This window comes from Python bivittatus, unplaced genomic scaffold (assembly GCF_059951505.1).
Source record: "Python bivittatus isolate LINGU-HERP-01145 unplaced genomic scaffold, Pbiv_v1 ctg000220_np1212, whole genome shotgun sequence".
NCBI lineage: Eukaryota > Metazoa > Chordata > Lepidosauria > Squamata > Pythonidae > Python > Python bivittatus.
The window spans coordinates 11,686,385-11,700,825 of NW_028277048.1; the positions used below are offsets into that span (position 1 = coordinate 11,686,385).

The 14,441-nt window shown below is 45.8% G+C and overlaps 1 protein-coding gene across 2 annotated transcripts in view; it reads left to right on the forward strand.

Moving 5' to 3' along the window:
* GMIP (GEM interacting protein) overlaps positions 1-14,441 on the forward strand; it is a 66,390-nt gene that overhangs the window by 22,122 nt on the left and 29,827 nt on the right. For both annotated transcript variants that reach the window (XM_088137899.1, XM_088137900.1), the window contains exons 4-7: positions 8,014-8,077; positions 10,190-10,315; positions 10,644-10,708; positions 14,312-14,422. In XM_088137899.1, coding sequence (XP_087994025.1) covers positions 8,014-8,077; positions 10,190-10,315; positions 10,644-10,708; positions 14,312-14,422 — 366 coding nt within the window. The remainder of the gene's footprint in view (positions 1-8,013; positions 8,078-10,189; positions 10,316-10,643; positions 10,709-14,311; positions 14,423-14,441) is intronic.

Below are 14,441 nucleotides of genomic sequence, written 5' to 3' on the forward strand. Positions count from 1 at the left end.
AATAAACCAGCTTTTTAGTAGCAGAATTGATAGCTAAGATTTTGAAACCTCATCCAAGCCCAGAGATGGTTAGGTCAATAAAAGGATTTATGCTGTTGGTGAAAATGTATTATTATAATCACATACTGGTTTCTGCATTGTAAAGCATTGGCTGCAAAAGCCATTGACCATGAGTTGAAAACTATGCTAAACAGAATTGTGAAAATGGTGAACTACATTAAAAGTCAGTCACTTGAGTTTCACCTTTTTACTAGAGTTTGTGAAGAAATTGGAACAAAATACATGAATTTCCTTCACCACACAGAGATCAGATGGTTACAGTTGACACATGACTCCATCAAGGGCATAATGCTGTCTTTGAGCACTGATGTGAGACAGATTTCCAGAAGTTCTGGTTCTTTGCCACTCTTGGAAAAGCCATTCCCCCCACTTTTTTTTTTTTTTTTTTTTAAATTTCTGAATTAGTTGACTTTCTCAGTCTAATGAGTTCATTCCTGTGCTGGTGAGTATCAGTTTTTCTATTGGAAGGGCTACCTCCACGCCTCTGGTCTTCCAGATTCTAGATAGCATTTTAGCTTTTGAGGTTTGTGCCAAAATAAATTATGCATATACCGTATTTTTCCAACTATAAGATGATACTTTTTTCTAAAATCCTTACCCTAAAAACTGAAGGGCGTCTTATTCAAGGAAGTCAGCCAAGAATTGCGCGGTTGCAAAACTGCCCATACTTTGTTTCTGCAGAGAGGCTTCCTCCTATTGCTAGCCTCCAATCACGAGTGAAATAGCTTGTCTCCCAAACAGACTTCCTCCAATCACGAGCCTTATGTAACTGACGTCAGCTGATGCTGAACAAACCAATTAGAGGAAGGCTGTTTGCAGAGACAAGCTTATCGGCAGTTTCGCTCGTGCTTGAATGTAATCAGTTATGCAAAAGAGCCTGGAAATAGAGCTGCAGAGAGACGGTTTGGACCTCCTCCCACCGAGTGTATCAGGTAAATGTTAACTAATTACTAAATAAAAATGTGTTCTGCACTGTCAGAAAACGACAGACACGGGTTCGGTTATCCAGTAGACAGAAGTTTTTATTGGGCACGTTTGCAAAGGTGGGTCCCTCCCGCAGCAATGGAGGAACCCCGAAGCAAGGTCTGACAGGTTTTTATACCCCCTATCTGTCCTCCCCCTCCTACGAGGGCTTGGCTCACAATCTCACCTTTTTTACCGCCCCGGAGCGCCGCTAATTAACCGCAAAACCGCAGACATTCCACTTTCCGAATCCAATCAGCGCAATACACATTCCAATCCCCACTTGACCCGACAGCCGCCCCCTGCCGTTTCTCTTCACTCTGGTGCGAACGTGCCTCTTGCCTGCAGTCTTTCCTCCCTCCTGCCGTCCCTCTCCACTCTGGTGCGAGTGTGCCTTCTGCCCATCCTCCCTCCTGCCGTCCCCCCAAGGCTGCCCCATGGTGCACAGCGCTCTCCCCTAGCAAACATGGTTCGTTTGAGGCCCTCACTTCTCCCTGCCTTCTCACAATCCCCCTTTTTCTTTTCACGCCTCTGTTGGGCCTCAAACCTGGCTAACAGGATTGCTCCCTCGTCCCGGACCCGGGGCTTCACACACTGGGACAGGTAATTCCCACAAGCAGGGAGGCATTGCATTAAGCAACATACTAGGACCAGTAAGGCAATGAAGCCAATGGCTAGTACAGAAAGTTGTTTTAACCAAGCAAAGTTAGGTAACCAACTAGTGAGCCACGACCAATTCCATCCCTCTGGATCCTCGGATATGCGAGAGGCTAAGGTCTTCAACTTGGCTAGTTTTGCTTCAATATAATTCTCATTGTTGGTTAGGTTAAAGCAACAAAGACCTTGAAAAGATTCACAGCCTTGTCCTGCCCTTAATAGGAGATAGTCTATAGCTATCCGATTTTGAATGACCGCCCTCCTGATCTCAGTGACTTCTTCAGTGAGGGCTGCAATGAGAGAGGATGTAAGGTTGACACTTTTAGCCAGGAGGCAGGCCACCTTCCTTAGGTCCAGATAAGTTCTTCCGCTTAGTGCAGGAACCCCTACTAAGGAGAGGGCCAGAGCCATGGCTTCTGTTTTGGACAAGAGTGTCACATCACTCTCACAATCAGATGGCAGCTCCCTTTTTCTTTTTTTCTTTTGATGGGTGCGCTTGCATTGGAGGCAGGGCATATAGAGAGGTCAGGCGCCCTATGGCACAAGGGCCCCTGAACTATAGGCTGGAACATAGGTGTAAGCTTCATGTCCACATAACAAAAAGAAACCTTTAGGTAGGTATAGAGGGGTTGAGGCGTAAGGGATATTATAGACCCCTCCACAAGTGAAAGCAGGACCTTTTGAGGGCAATGGGGGGTACGGTTCTGGGTATTGTTGAAATATACACATTGAGTTGCATTGGTTATCCCCAAGAGATTTAGAGCCATTTGCCTTTGATTAGTCCAGGGTCTTGGTATGGGAGAAGACCCAAAATGATAGAACATCCCCCCACGGGGATCATCCCCAGTGATCAAAGCTGTCTGTGCCAATTCTACGCCTTTATGTTGGTCATCTCCTCCCCTGCCTTAGTTCAGTTCCTTTTAAGTTTTACTTTGAGTCCGTCTCCCGGTTGGGCAGTCCATGGTCGGGGGTCGGGAGCTCGCTTAACCCGATGGTAGTGGGTCCAACCCCCTGTCAGGTCCGAACCGCTGATTCAGTTGTCAGGAGAACTTGGTATGGTCCCTCCCAAGACGGCTTCAGCTTCTCATCCTTCCACGTCTTTATCAGGACCCAATCCTCTGGCTTGTGGGGGTGTTGGTCTTTCAGCAAGGGGGCCGTTGAGCGAGGAGTCCCTGTTTTCTTAGAGACAAGAGAGATTGTGACAGTACCAAGAGATACTTTCTCAGGAAGGCATCCTTTAGCTCGGGGATAGGCTCTCCCATTGGAGCCAGGAAAGGTCTTCCCATCACCAGCTCGAATGGGGAGACCCCCACATCCTTGCGAGGGGCTGTCCGCATTCGAAGCAGGGCAACCGGAAGTGTCTTTGTCCAAGGTAGCCCTGTTTCCAATCCCAGTTTGGTGAGATGTTGCTTCAACACCCCGTTGGCCCTTCCCACTTTCCCACTGGAGTCAGGATGCCAAGGGGTGTGGAGTTCCCATCGAACCCCCAGGCTCCAGTACCACGGCTTTACAGTGTCTATCAAAGCCTGCACCCCCCAGTGAGACCCTTCGTGCAGTTTCTCCACCATCCCCCTCATGTCAGCATGGCTCACTACTGGGGTCCCCTCAATTGTAACCCAATGACCTGCTTCCTCCCTGCAACCTTCCCTTTCCAGCAGCTGTGAGTAAACCCCGTTCCAGCCAAATTTTCCCGAAAGTGTGCACTACTCCCCAGGCGTATCGCGAGTCTGTGTAGACGGTGAGGGACACTCCCTTTCCCAACTCTAGTGCCCGTTTCAAAGCGTGCACTTCACACAGCTGAGCCGACCAGTCCGCTGGTAGTGCCCCCTTCTCTATTGTCTCTCCCTCCGCCGTCACTATCGCATATCCTGACTTCCTTTGTCCCTGCTCTACTCGGCTAGACCCATCCACAAACCAGACCTCACCCTCCTCCAGCGGGACCTCCTGCAGGTCCTCCCAGGTCTTTGTTTGCAGCTGCAACAGGGTGGAGCACTCGTGCTCCGCCGGCTCCCATTCTTTCCGCTCCCCCGCAAGAAACTCCGCTGGGTTCAAATTCTTGTCTGTTCCTACCACCACATCAGGACTTATCCGGAGAACTGTCTCATATTTCAACATCCTTCCTTCTGTCATCCAAGCAGCCGCCTGCTGACTAAGCACACTTAAGATCTGATGGGTTGAATGGACAATCACGGGGCTCCCAAAAGTGAGTTTGTTCCCTTCTGTCACTAGCACAGCAGCGGCAGCCACTGCCTGCACACAAGTCGGCCATCCCCTCACCACTGGTTCTAGGGCTTTGCTCAGGAAGGCCACTGGTTGATATTTCCCAGCCCGTCTCTGAGTCAGCACTCCAATGGCAGTTCCCCCATGGGCTGTAACGTATAGGTGAAAGGGGGGGCCAAGTTCGGTAGAGCCAGAGCCGGGGCCGTCACCAGGCTCCTTCGTAATTCTCCCCACTTCTCTGTGTCCCCGTCTGTCCATTCTACCCTGTCAGATGATCCTTTCAACTTCTCATACAGAAACTGAGCCTTGCTCATGTACTCATCTATCCATAGCCGGCAATATCCTACTAGACCCAGAAACCGCCGCACCTCCGTTTTAGTATGAGGGGCTTCAACTGCATTATCCCCTGTATCCGAGAAGGATCAATCAACTTCTCGCCCTTCCGGAGTACATGTTCTAAATACTTGACCTCCCTTTCCACAAATTGGACCTTCCCTTTTGACACCTTCAATCCTTCCTCAGCCAACCAGTTCAATAAAGCCACTGAGTCTTCTCTCACCTTTACTTCCTTCTCTCCAGACACCAACAAATCATCCACATACTGCAGCACCCGAGAACCCCCAGGGGCCCGGAACCCCTGGAGTTTCTCTTCCAATGCCTGTCCAAACAAGAGGGGCTCTCGGTGTACCTCTGGGGCAGCACCGTCCATCTCAGTTGTTGCTTCAGCCCACGCCTCCCATCCCGGGACAGCGGGTATTGGGCTTGCCGCAAACCCGTCACCCCTGGTTTCAAGGGGATGCTAATTGGGGCGATGCGAAACCGACCCGCCCCCCCCTCCCCTGCCCATACCTCAGGGTTCACAACCTCCACGTCCGCCTCTCGCAACAAACACATCCTTTCTGCCTGTTCCACATTCCACAGCTCCACTACTAGACTACCCATTAGATCCCTTCCCAGCAAGTTCACTCTCGCCTGTGGGATCAGTAACACATCTGCAGTTACCTCCTTCCCATTCCACTCCAGTCTCACTCCCTCCAGTACGTCTGCCTTGACCGGAGAGCCTCCCACCCCCATCACCGATACCGACGTGCCCCGGGATTTCGCAATCCCTGGGATCGGTTGGCACAGCGATGTTCGAGAGGCTCCGGTGTCCACGAGGAACTGCTGTTCCTCGCCAGTGGGACCCACCGTGATGTTTACCAAGGGTTCCCCGTGGGTCCCGGTTGGGGAACCATGACACCACTAGTCGTACAGGGGGAAACTCCTCTCATGTTCTCCCGATGTTCAGCATTATTGGGATCCCAATTTGGGTCTGCCAGAGGGAATTTAGTATCTGCGGCCGGGGCATTTGGGACATTTGCATTCCTTTGCTCCCAAGCCCCGAGCGCAGCTCGCCAAATCTGGCCCCTCTCTTCTGGCGTATAGAGGTGGGCTAAAATGTAATTCAGTTCCCCCAGGAGTATTCCACCGGGCCGAGAAAAAGTTCCAATTGTTCGGCGGCGGTATGGGCGTTCTCTTGCATACGAGGGAGGGTCTTTTTTTTTTTTTAATTCCCTCAACTCACTGGGTTTGATGGGAACCGTTACGTAACTGGTGACGGTCACCCCCTGTGCGTTCGTTCCGTTCGGGACTTCCCGGACGGGGAAGGCACTGGCCGACCTTAGAATAAAGGGCAAGTTCTGAATGTCTTGGTTCAGCTGGTCCAGCTCTTTCCGCAGCCCGGGATAGGGTGGGGGCGCCGGAGGGGGAGCGGTAGGAAGAGGAGGAGGAGGAGGAGGTGGCGGCCCCATTGAGGTCCAGTCAGCCAGAGGTCCTCCTCATCTTCCTGTTCTTTTTGGACAAAAATTTTGGCTAACTTGGGTCGAGGCCCCTCCCAATGAACATGGAACCAGACTTCCACATAGGGTTCCTGTGTTAACATTTTATGCTCCACAATGTAGTTTTTTTTTTTTTTTTAGTTGGGTCACCCAGTAATTACTGGGGATTCCAAGAGTATCCCAATGGTAGGGGAATTCGGGGTCCACTAGTGGATATTTTGGCCATTCTTTAGTGCACAAAGTTATCATGGTCGGTTTTTCCAGACCCCTGGTGAATGGACACAACCAGGGTGTCTCCCATTGTTGCAACAATTGTCCTAATGGAGAATCCGTGGGAATTCCCCCTACTGCGTTTTTCCCACTGGCCCCTGGCCTTACACTCTTACTCTGCGCCTTACCCATCCTTCCTGACTACGTTTCCCACCTTACAGAAGGTCCCGGACTCTTCTGTCCCCTTGCGGCGTCCAACGCCTCGTAACCACGCTAATCTCCCCGAGATTATGGGTAGGCTGTACTCACCAGACCTCCCGGAGGTCCCCTCGTCGGCCGACTTCCTCTTTACTTCTGTCTGACTGGCGATTGGAGTCCCGTCCTGGACCCGACTCCGGGGAAAACGGGAGACACCTCAACGGGGTGTTACGGCCGATTACTCACCGGTTCCCCACAGTCCGGTCCACGTCGAGGACTCCTGGCTGGCTCGCCAATTTTGTCAGAAAACGACAGACACGGGTTCGGTTATCCAGTAGACAGAAGTTTTTATTGGGCACGTTTGCAAAGGTGGGTCCCTCCCGCAGCAATGGAGGAACCCCGAAGCAAGGTCTGACAGGTTTTTATACCCCCTATCTGTTCTCCCCCTCCTACGAGGGCTTGGCTCACAATCTCACCTTTTTTACCGCCCCGGAGCGCCGCTAATTAACCGCAAAACCGCAGACATTCCACTTTCCGAATCCAATCAGCGCAATACACATTCCAATCCCCACTTGACCCGACAGCCGCCCCCTGCCGTTTCTCTTCACTCTGGTGCGAACGTGCCTCTTGCCTGCAGTCTTTCCTCCCTCCTGCCGTCCCTCTCCACTCTGGTGCGAGTGTGCCTTCTGCCCATCCTCCCTCCTGCCGTCCCCCCAAGGCTGCCCCATGGTGCACAGCGCTCTCCCCTAGCAAACATGGTTCGTTTGAGGCCCTCACTTCTCCCTGCCTTCTCACATGCACTATCTTTAAAATATTGATTCTTTAATTTGGGGTTGGAAAAGTGGGGGTCGTCTTGTACATGGGGTCGTCTTATTGTCGGAAAAATACGGTACATGCAGACAAATACATAGATAATGGAAAGGAACCCAGAAACCAGGAATGTACATGTATTCTTTTTTCATGGAAGAAGGAGGAAGGGCTGTTTTTAATTCACAGAACACTGGAAACTAGGAGGTGTACACTCAGCCAAATTAAAACAAAAAGAGCTCTAATTGGCCATCATTCTCTGCTCAGCCATTAGCTAGCTCAAATTGAGCAGTGATTGGCTGAATGCAATCTGTGCAACTGTGGACTTCCAAGTGTATGGATCAAGCAAATATGTTAACCATATTTGAGACAGTGAAGAAATGCATAGAAGGACTGTCAAATGAGAAAGCTGGTAACATGGGAGATTTCAAAATGAATCATCCACATTGGAGGCTGGCATGTGTAAATTCATTTTATTTTAAATATTTTGCTTTGCTTTTTTTATTTAAAAAGCCCATACATCAATACATTGGACTATTAAATAGCCAAAGTCATGTTTGTCTCACCTTCCACCTAAGATACAAACATATTCCCTGGATTTCTATCAATGACTGATCAAGGTTGGGTTAGATATTTTAAAAACATCACCCAAGTGTATAATTTATAAATTGTACATTTGGATTTTTTCTTCTCATTTTAATGTATTTTATTTTATTGTTTTGAAATTGATATACCAAGTAGGTCTTTGACCTTTAATAACATGATTCATTGATATCTACAAATTTTGGGAATATGTTTAATTAAGCAGGAAAAACTATTATTATCCAGAATTGCATAAAATGTTTAAAATATAAAATGGGAGATTTATATGACCAGAGTGGTGTGATTGGGTTGGGTGGGAAGAATATCATTTTATTTATTTATGTAATTAATACATTCTAAATCATGTCAGCTTGGATGTCTTAAGATTTGTAATCTAATATAACTGGAGGGTACCAGTTTGGGGAAGTCTGTTTCATTTGGGACCTTTTCTTATTAAAATAATATTTTTTTTAAAAATCCACATATTTTTGTTTTGCAGACAGATGAATCTTTCTGTAAATATGAAAGAAATTTGGAGGCAGCAGATCCAGCAAATATGTCAGGTATCTACAGGAGAGTTTAACTGAAATGTTTGGCATGAATTTTGAATTCCATGATTATTTCATATTGGTTTTTGCTATTACTTTGCAATGAAGAGGGTATACTAAAAGAATGACAGATAGACCATTGTCCTGAAATCCTCCTTTTGGCTTTCAGGTCACATATGACTGACTATTATGGAAAGCTGGTTGCTGGACTAGTTGAAGTTTTAGCCTGATCAGCAGCAGAGTTCTGATGTTCATAGCCTGATGAATAAAGATGTTCCCAAAGAAAGTATAAAGTACCTTGGTTATAATTTTAAAAATAAAACCATGTCACATTTTCACCAATAGCCCACCACCACCTAAACAAAATGGCAACCTGCAGCTACAGCATACCAATGCCCAGAGTCATTATGAGTCGGGCCGCTTTTATAAATGTGGTTTATAAATAAATAATTTACATTATGCTAATTCTGTTTTATCTGTGATTACTGAACGTGTGGTCTAATACATCCCAAAAAAACACCAAGTTGGGGGCCAAATTAGACTTCTTCTGATGAGGGCCAAGGAGATTTAAAGAGTTTCCAGGTGAGGCTTTTATCATGAACTCTCTCTGCTTCATTCACAGAATAAGCCAAGACAAAAATTTTCAGCTAGAAAGCTAGACTGAAGGGCAGGAAGAAATTGTAGTTTGGAGAGGGCAGTTGAGGGCAGTTTCAAATAATTTATATGGATCAGGAGGCCTGTGCAGAAGGTAATACGACTTCTAGAAAGGGAGGAAAGCAAGATCAAGCAGTGGAAAAGCATAGAGGTATACTGTCACACTGACAGTTTAAGGTAGAAGAAACTACAAAGACTGAAAAGGGAAGTAATCAGTCTCAGAGGGAGATGAGGGCAGAGAAAGGTTGCTACAGCTATTTGGCTCCACAGTTTTCCATAAAGATATTGTCTGGGTTCACACATTGTACTAAGACAGAAACCATGGTTTACAAACCATAATGAATAGGTTCACAGATGCTAAATCATGTAAACCATATTATGGCTTTCTTCAGTGTGTGAACCCAGCCAAAGTGGTTCAGTGTGCAGGGCTGGGATTCAAATCTGCCTATCCTGAATGTCCCTGATGCAAGACTTACTCAGATTATGGGACCTTTGGCCTTCCAGGTACAGTGGTATCTCTATTTACGAACTTAATCCGTTCCGTGACTCTGATCGCAAGTCGAGTTGGTCGCAAGTCGAGGTAAATTTTCCCATAAGGTTCAATGTAAATACGGTTAATCCGTTCCGCCCTCCGAATTTGGTCACACCCCGAAGCAAATTTTCCCATAAGGTTCAATGTAATTACCGTTAATCCGTTCTGGCGTCCGCGGACTACGTGTCGGGGCGGCAAAGCGCCCACGCGCTGCGGGGCGGCAAAACGCCCGCGCACCGCGCGGTGGGGTGGCAAAACGCCCGCGTGCCATGCGTCGGGCGGAAAAGCGCCCACGTGCGGCAGGGCGGCAAAACGCCCGTGCGCCACGCGTCAGAAGCAGAAAAGCACCCACATGCTGCGCGTCAGGGGCGCGGCGGGGCGGCAAAACCCCCGCGTGTTGCGCGGCGGGGCAGCAAAATGCCCGCGTGCCGCACGTCAGGGGCAGAAAAGCGCCCACGTGCCGCGCGTCAGGGGCGCGGCGGGGCGGCAAAACGCCCACGCGCCACGCGGTGGGGCAGAAAAACGCCCGCGGACCACCTGTCAGGGGCGGAAAAATGGCCGCAGACCACGTGTCAGGACGGAAAAATGGCCGCGGACCACGTGTCAGGGTGGAAAAATGGCTGTATCTCGAGGCAGAGTTCGTACATCGAGGTAAATTTTGGGGGCCGGAGCTGGTCGTATCTCGAAAATTTCGTAAGTAGGGGCATTCGTAAGTAGAGGTACCACTGTACTACTGAATTGCAATAGCCAGCAGCCTCAGCCAACATAGGCAATGGTGAGAGATGTTACAAATTATAGTTCAGCAACAGCTAGAGGGGCATGGGTTTCCCATTTGGGCAATAAGAAATTCATATACTGCCAATAGGCTAGTCCTTAGTTAATGACAATACTGATTTCATTGACTGTGTTCTGAAATCAACCTATTAAATCAATTTTCTCAGTTGAAGAAGCTGATGAGATGCTGATCAAATGTGAAGGTGGTGTAGAAGCAGCCCTAAGGTATGCCAAAATGTGGTGCAAATACGTCAAGGAGCTGTTGAATTGGATAGACAAACGTATTACTTATGGTGAGTTTTTATTTGTCAACATCCAGGCTTTACGGAAGCTCGCTAGATTACTTTGACCCAGTCATTCTTCTCCTCTACCCCCCTGTGCAGAGAATATGCTTCCTCTTTTCTTTAGCAATAGGACTGTCCTGCAGGCCATTTTGAGGTTAAAGAGGCAGAATTTTGCATTAGAGTAGGTGCACAACTATTCTTACAAACTTTGCCACAAGGTAGGAAAGACAGATTTCCAAAATCTCAAGGTTTTATCCAGCTCAGCAGAAATAACTCCCTGCTCTTGCCATGGATTTCTGATGGAGATTCAATCCATTCATGTGTTGGTTATTTGCAGAAATTGAATTTGCGAAGAACATCCTGAAGATAGCTGAAGCTGGAAGAAATATCATTTTTTCCCAGGTAATGTTTGCAGTTTTTTTCTTCTATGTGCTCATTTTGCAGTCCACATCAAATTATTCTTGTGCAAGTTCTTTTTTTATTGCAATGTGGAGTCCTTGGGGTTCTCTGAGCTTGGTTCTTTTCTTGCAAACGTTTCATTACCTGGCTAGGTAACATCTGCAGTGCTAAAATGGGATGGGGTTTGCTCTCTATTTATATACTGTAGCATGCCTTGCCAGTGCTGGTGGGGGTGGGGGGTTTGTTTTGCTCCTCTGGTAGTTCCTTCATTAGCATATATTTACTGCTTGATTGTGTGTCTGATGGTAACCTTTGCTTATCTGGGTGATGATTGCCGGTGAGGCAATCTTCTGGTATTCTCTTTTGAATAGTATGTAGATGCTGTTTATCTCTATGTGTCTGTTAATTGCTGCCTTGTCTGAATACCAAGCTTCCAAGAATTCTCTTGCATTTTTGGATTTAGCTTGATCTAAATTACTGACAGTTTCCCAGTTAAAACTATGGTTAAGTCTGTCCATGTGTTGTGAGATTAAGGAGTTTTCATCCTGTCTTCTGACTGCTAGTTGGTGCTCATGGATGCACTCTGCCAGTCTTCTGGCTGTCTGTCCTACATAGTGTTTGTTATCGTCCTTACACTGTATGTTGTAGGTGACTCCTGTATTTTCTTCTTGTGCTACTGGGTCTTTTGGTTTACTTAAGATATTTTGGAGTGATTTTGTTGGTTTGTGTGCTACAGAGATGCCATGTGGTTGTAATCGTCTGTTGGTGGTTTCTGAGACGTTTCTGATGTATGGCAGTGTGATCCTTTCCATAGTTTGTGTTGGTTGTGCTGTAGTAGGTTGAGTGGTCAGGCACATTTTGATAAAATTGCGTGGATATCCATTTGGTTGGGAGATGTATAGTTGGTCTTTTTCCTTTTTCTGCTGTTCTGGGTTGGTGGAATGTGTTTGTGCTCGCTTGAATAATGTTCATCATCATCATCATCATTATCATCATCATCTTCTTTATTACAGTCACAGACCAGTCTTACACAGCTCTCCTTGTGGGAGGTTGGGTGGTTACTTTGGTAATGGAGTACTTGATTAGTGTGGGTTGTCTTCCGATAAACGTGGGTTTCTAATTTCCTGTTGTTTCCTCTGCTGATGAGGATATCCAGGAAGGGTAGCGTGTTGTTGTTTTCTTCCTCTCTGGTGAATTTTATTCCTTTGAAGACGTTGTTGATGGTTTCATGTGTCTTCTTTAGTTGTTCCTTTTTTATTATAACAAAGGTGTCACCTCCCACCATGGCTGGCTGGGGAATTCTGGGAGTTAAAGTCCACACATCTTAAAGTTGCCAAGGTTGAGAAACACTGCTATAAAATCTGTTAGTCTGAATACACACACACACACACAAACACAAATACAAACACTTCCTTTTTAAAGCATCCTTTGTCTTTGTCGGCATGAATATAAACACCTCATTTTCAGGCCTCATTTTTATAACAATCTGTAATAATGAATTCACCCCTAACCACAGAAGCAAAGGCAGCAGTTATTTGTGTGGAAATAGCACACGTTAAAAATGTCCCATTGTAGTTGTCAAGACAAAATGGACTTTATCCTCATAACAAGACAACATGTGAATAAAACATTAGATGAAATGTTTTAAATAAATGCTTGTGCTCCTGATAAATTGAAAGCCTGACACCAATGATGTTGTAAGTATTATTTATATTTAACAGCAAGAGCTTAACTTATGTAACTAGGAAAGCTAAGTAACATTCAGCCATGCTCTATGGCAGGGCTCCCCAGAGTGGTCAGTATCAATCCCCAAGGGCCAATGGGACTATCTAAGGGGTTATTATTATTATTCTTATTATTATTCATACTACTATTAGTTGAAGTAGTATTTATTAAATTATTTTCATATAATAAATGTTTGGGGTCGATGGACAATCTTAAATTTCTTGAAGGGGTTGATGAGCTGAAGAGTTTGGGGACCCTTGCTCTATGGGGGGGTTCAGCTAGGCCTTGAAGCCACAGAGAAAAATGCTGATGAGCAAGAGAGATGGTTCCTTTGATGTTTTCCCCTCATTCTGGAGCACAAAGTCACTTCTCACTGACTAGTTGACTCTGTTGACATTGCAAGCGGCATGGCTGTCAGTTAAAACTTCAGAACTACCCTCAGTTTTTTTCTTTCATGTGCGTGTATAATTTTATAGAAGTAGTTGAATGTAAAATCCTCATATTGGGTAGGTGTTATAAGGCACTAAATGTGATGACTTAGAATAAGCAAGCCAGAGTTTTGTTTTTCAATTCAACCAAGAAATGTACATTTTAAAAAAAACATGCCACAGAGAAAATGTGTATTAAAACATGCACTGGGGAAATGTATAGGTAAAAGAGGACATTTGGGAAATGCAAATTCAAAACAAACGATCTGTGTTACAGAATTTTCTGTACAAAAGCTGCAGGTATCAAGGAATATCATGAACAAAATGATGCATGTCTTTGCTACAGATTTTTTTTAAAAATCCATAAAAATATAGAAATCAAACTATTGCTTCACTGACAGTAACGTAGAATGGATTTATACTTATCCACATATTCCTAGTATATAATGCCACTGTGGCAGTTTCCATCCTGGGTGGGCTGGAAGCTGGCTAGGATTCATAAAACTTAATACTCTCAGGCTTACTTCATACTGTGGCAGTTGCTGTCAATCAGTGTTGTGTAGTTGGCAGTCTTAACAAAAGAAACTGGGTCTGTTGCTCTCTTGGAAGCACTAGTGTTAGTGATGTACAGAAAGTTGCTGTATTACCTGGAGAATTTACTCAAGATATAATTGTTCCACATACAGGTAATCCATGAATTAATAACACCTGGATTACAGACAACCCATAGTTAAGAACGGAGCCTATTGTAGCAAAATTTGAGTTAATTACACAATGATTCAAGTTAATTACACAATACTATTTATATAGTATTATACAATAATACTGTTCTAGCTTACATACAAATTTGACTTAAGGACAGACCTTGGGAACAGAACACGTTCTTAAACTGGGGACTACCTGTAGTAAGATGTTTGCATAAACTATGTCCCATGCATTAGGATTGAGGCTGGTGAGTTCCCCAGGCTAGAGATGATTGCTATGGAAACATGTCACAACTGCCCAAGCCCGATACCAAATATCAAAACCTTCAAGTTTCAACCACTGAGAATGTGTACATGTTCCCCTCATCTTTGCACTATAGTGAGCAAGCAACTGTTGTGTGTGTGGCTTCATTCTTGTCTCTTATATAGATTCTAATCTAGCTGAGCTGTGTCTCTGAGTCTTCTGTCAAGCCAAGCTGAGAAACTGAGCTAAGGGTGAAGTGTTGAGAGATCAGTGATACATTACCAGCCCTAGGTGTGAAGCCTGGTACTGTGGCAATGGCACTGGGTGCAGAATGAAAGCATTATGGTATAAAAACGGGGGGGGGGGGGGATTGCTTTTAATGCTGGATCTGACAGAGAGCCTGAGAATGATCTTCTCCTGTTAGCTAGAATGTGAAAGTTTTCATGTTCCACACCCAGCAATCTAACAGCTTGAGCATGTTGGGTCAATACTTTTGTCTCCCTAGAACGGTATGCCTCTTCAGACTCTCTATACTATGGTTATGGAGCATGACATAAAGGCCGGGAACGTAGCCATCGAGACAGCTGGAACTTTACATCTGAGAGAATATTACGAGGTATACCATTTTTTGATTT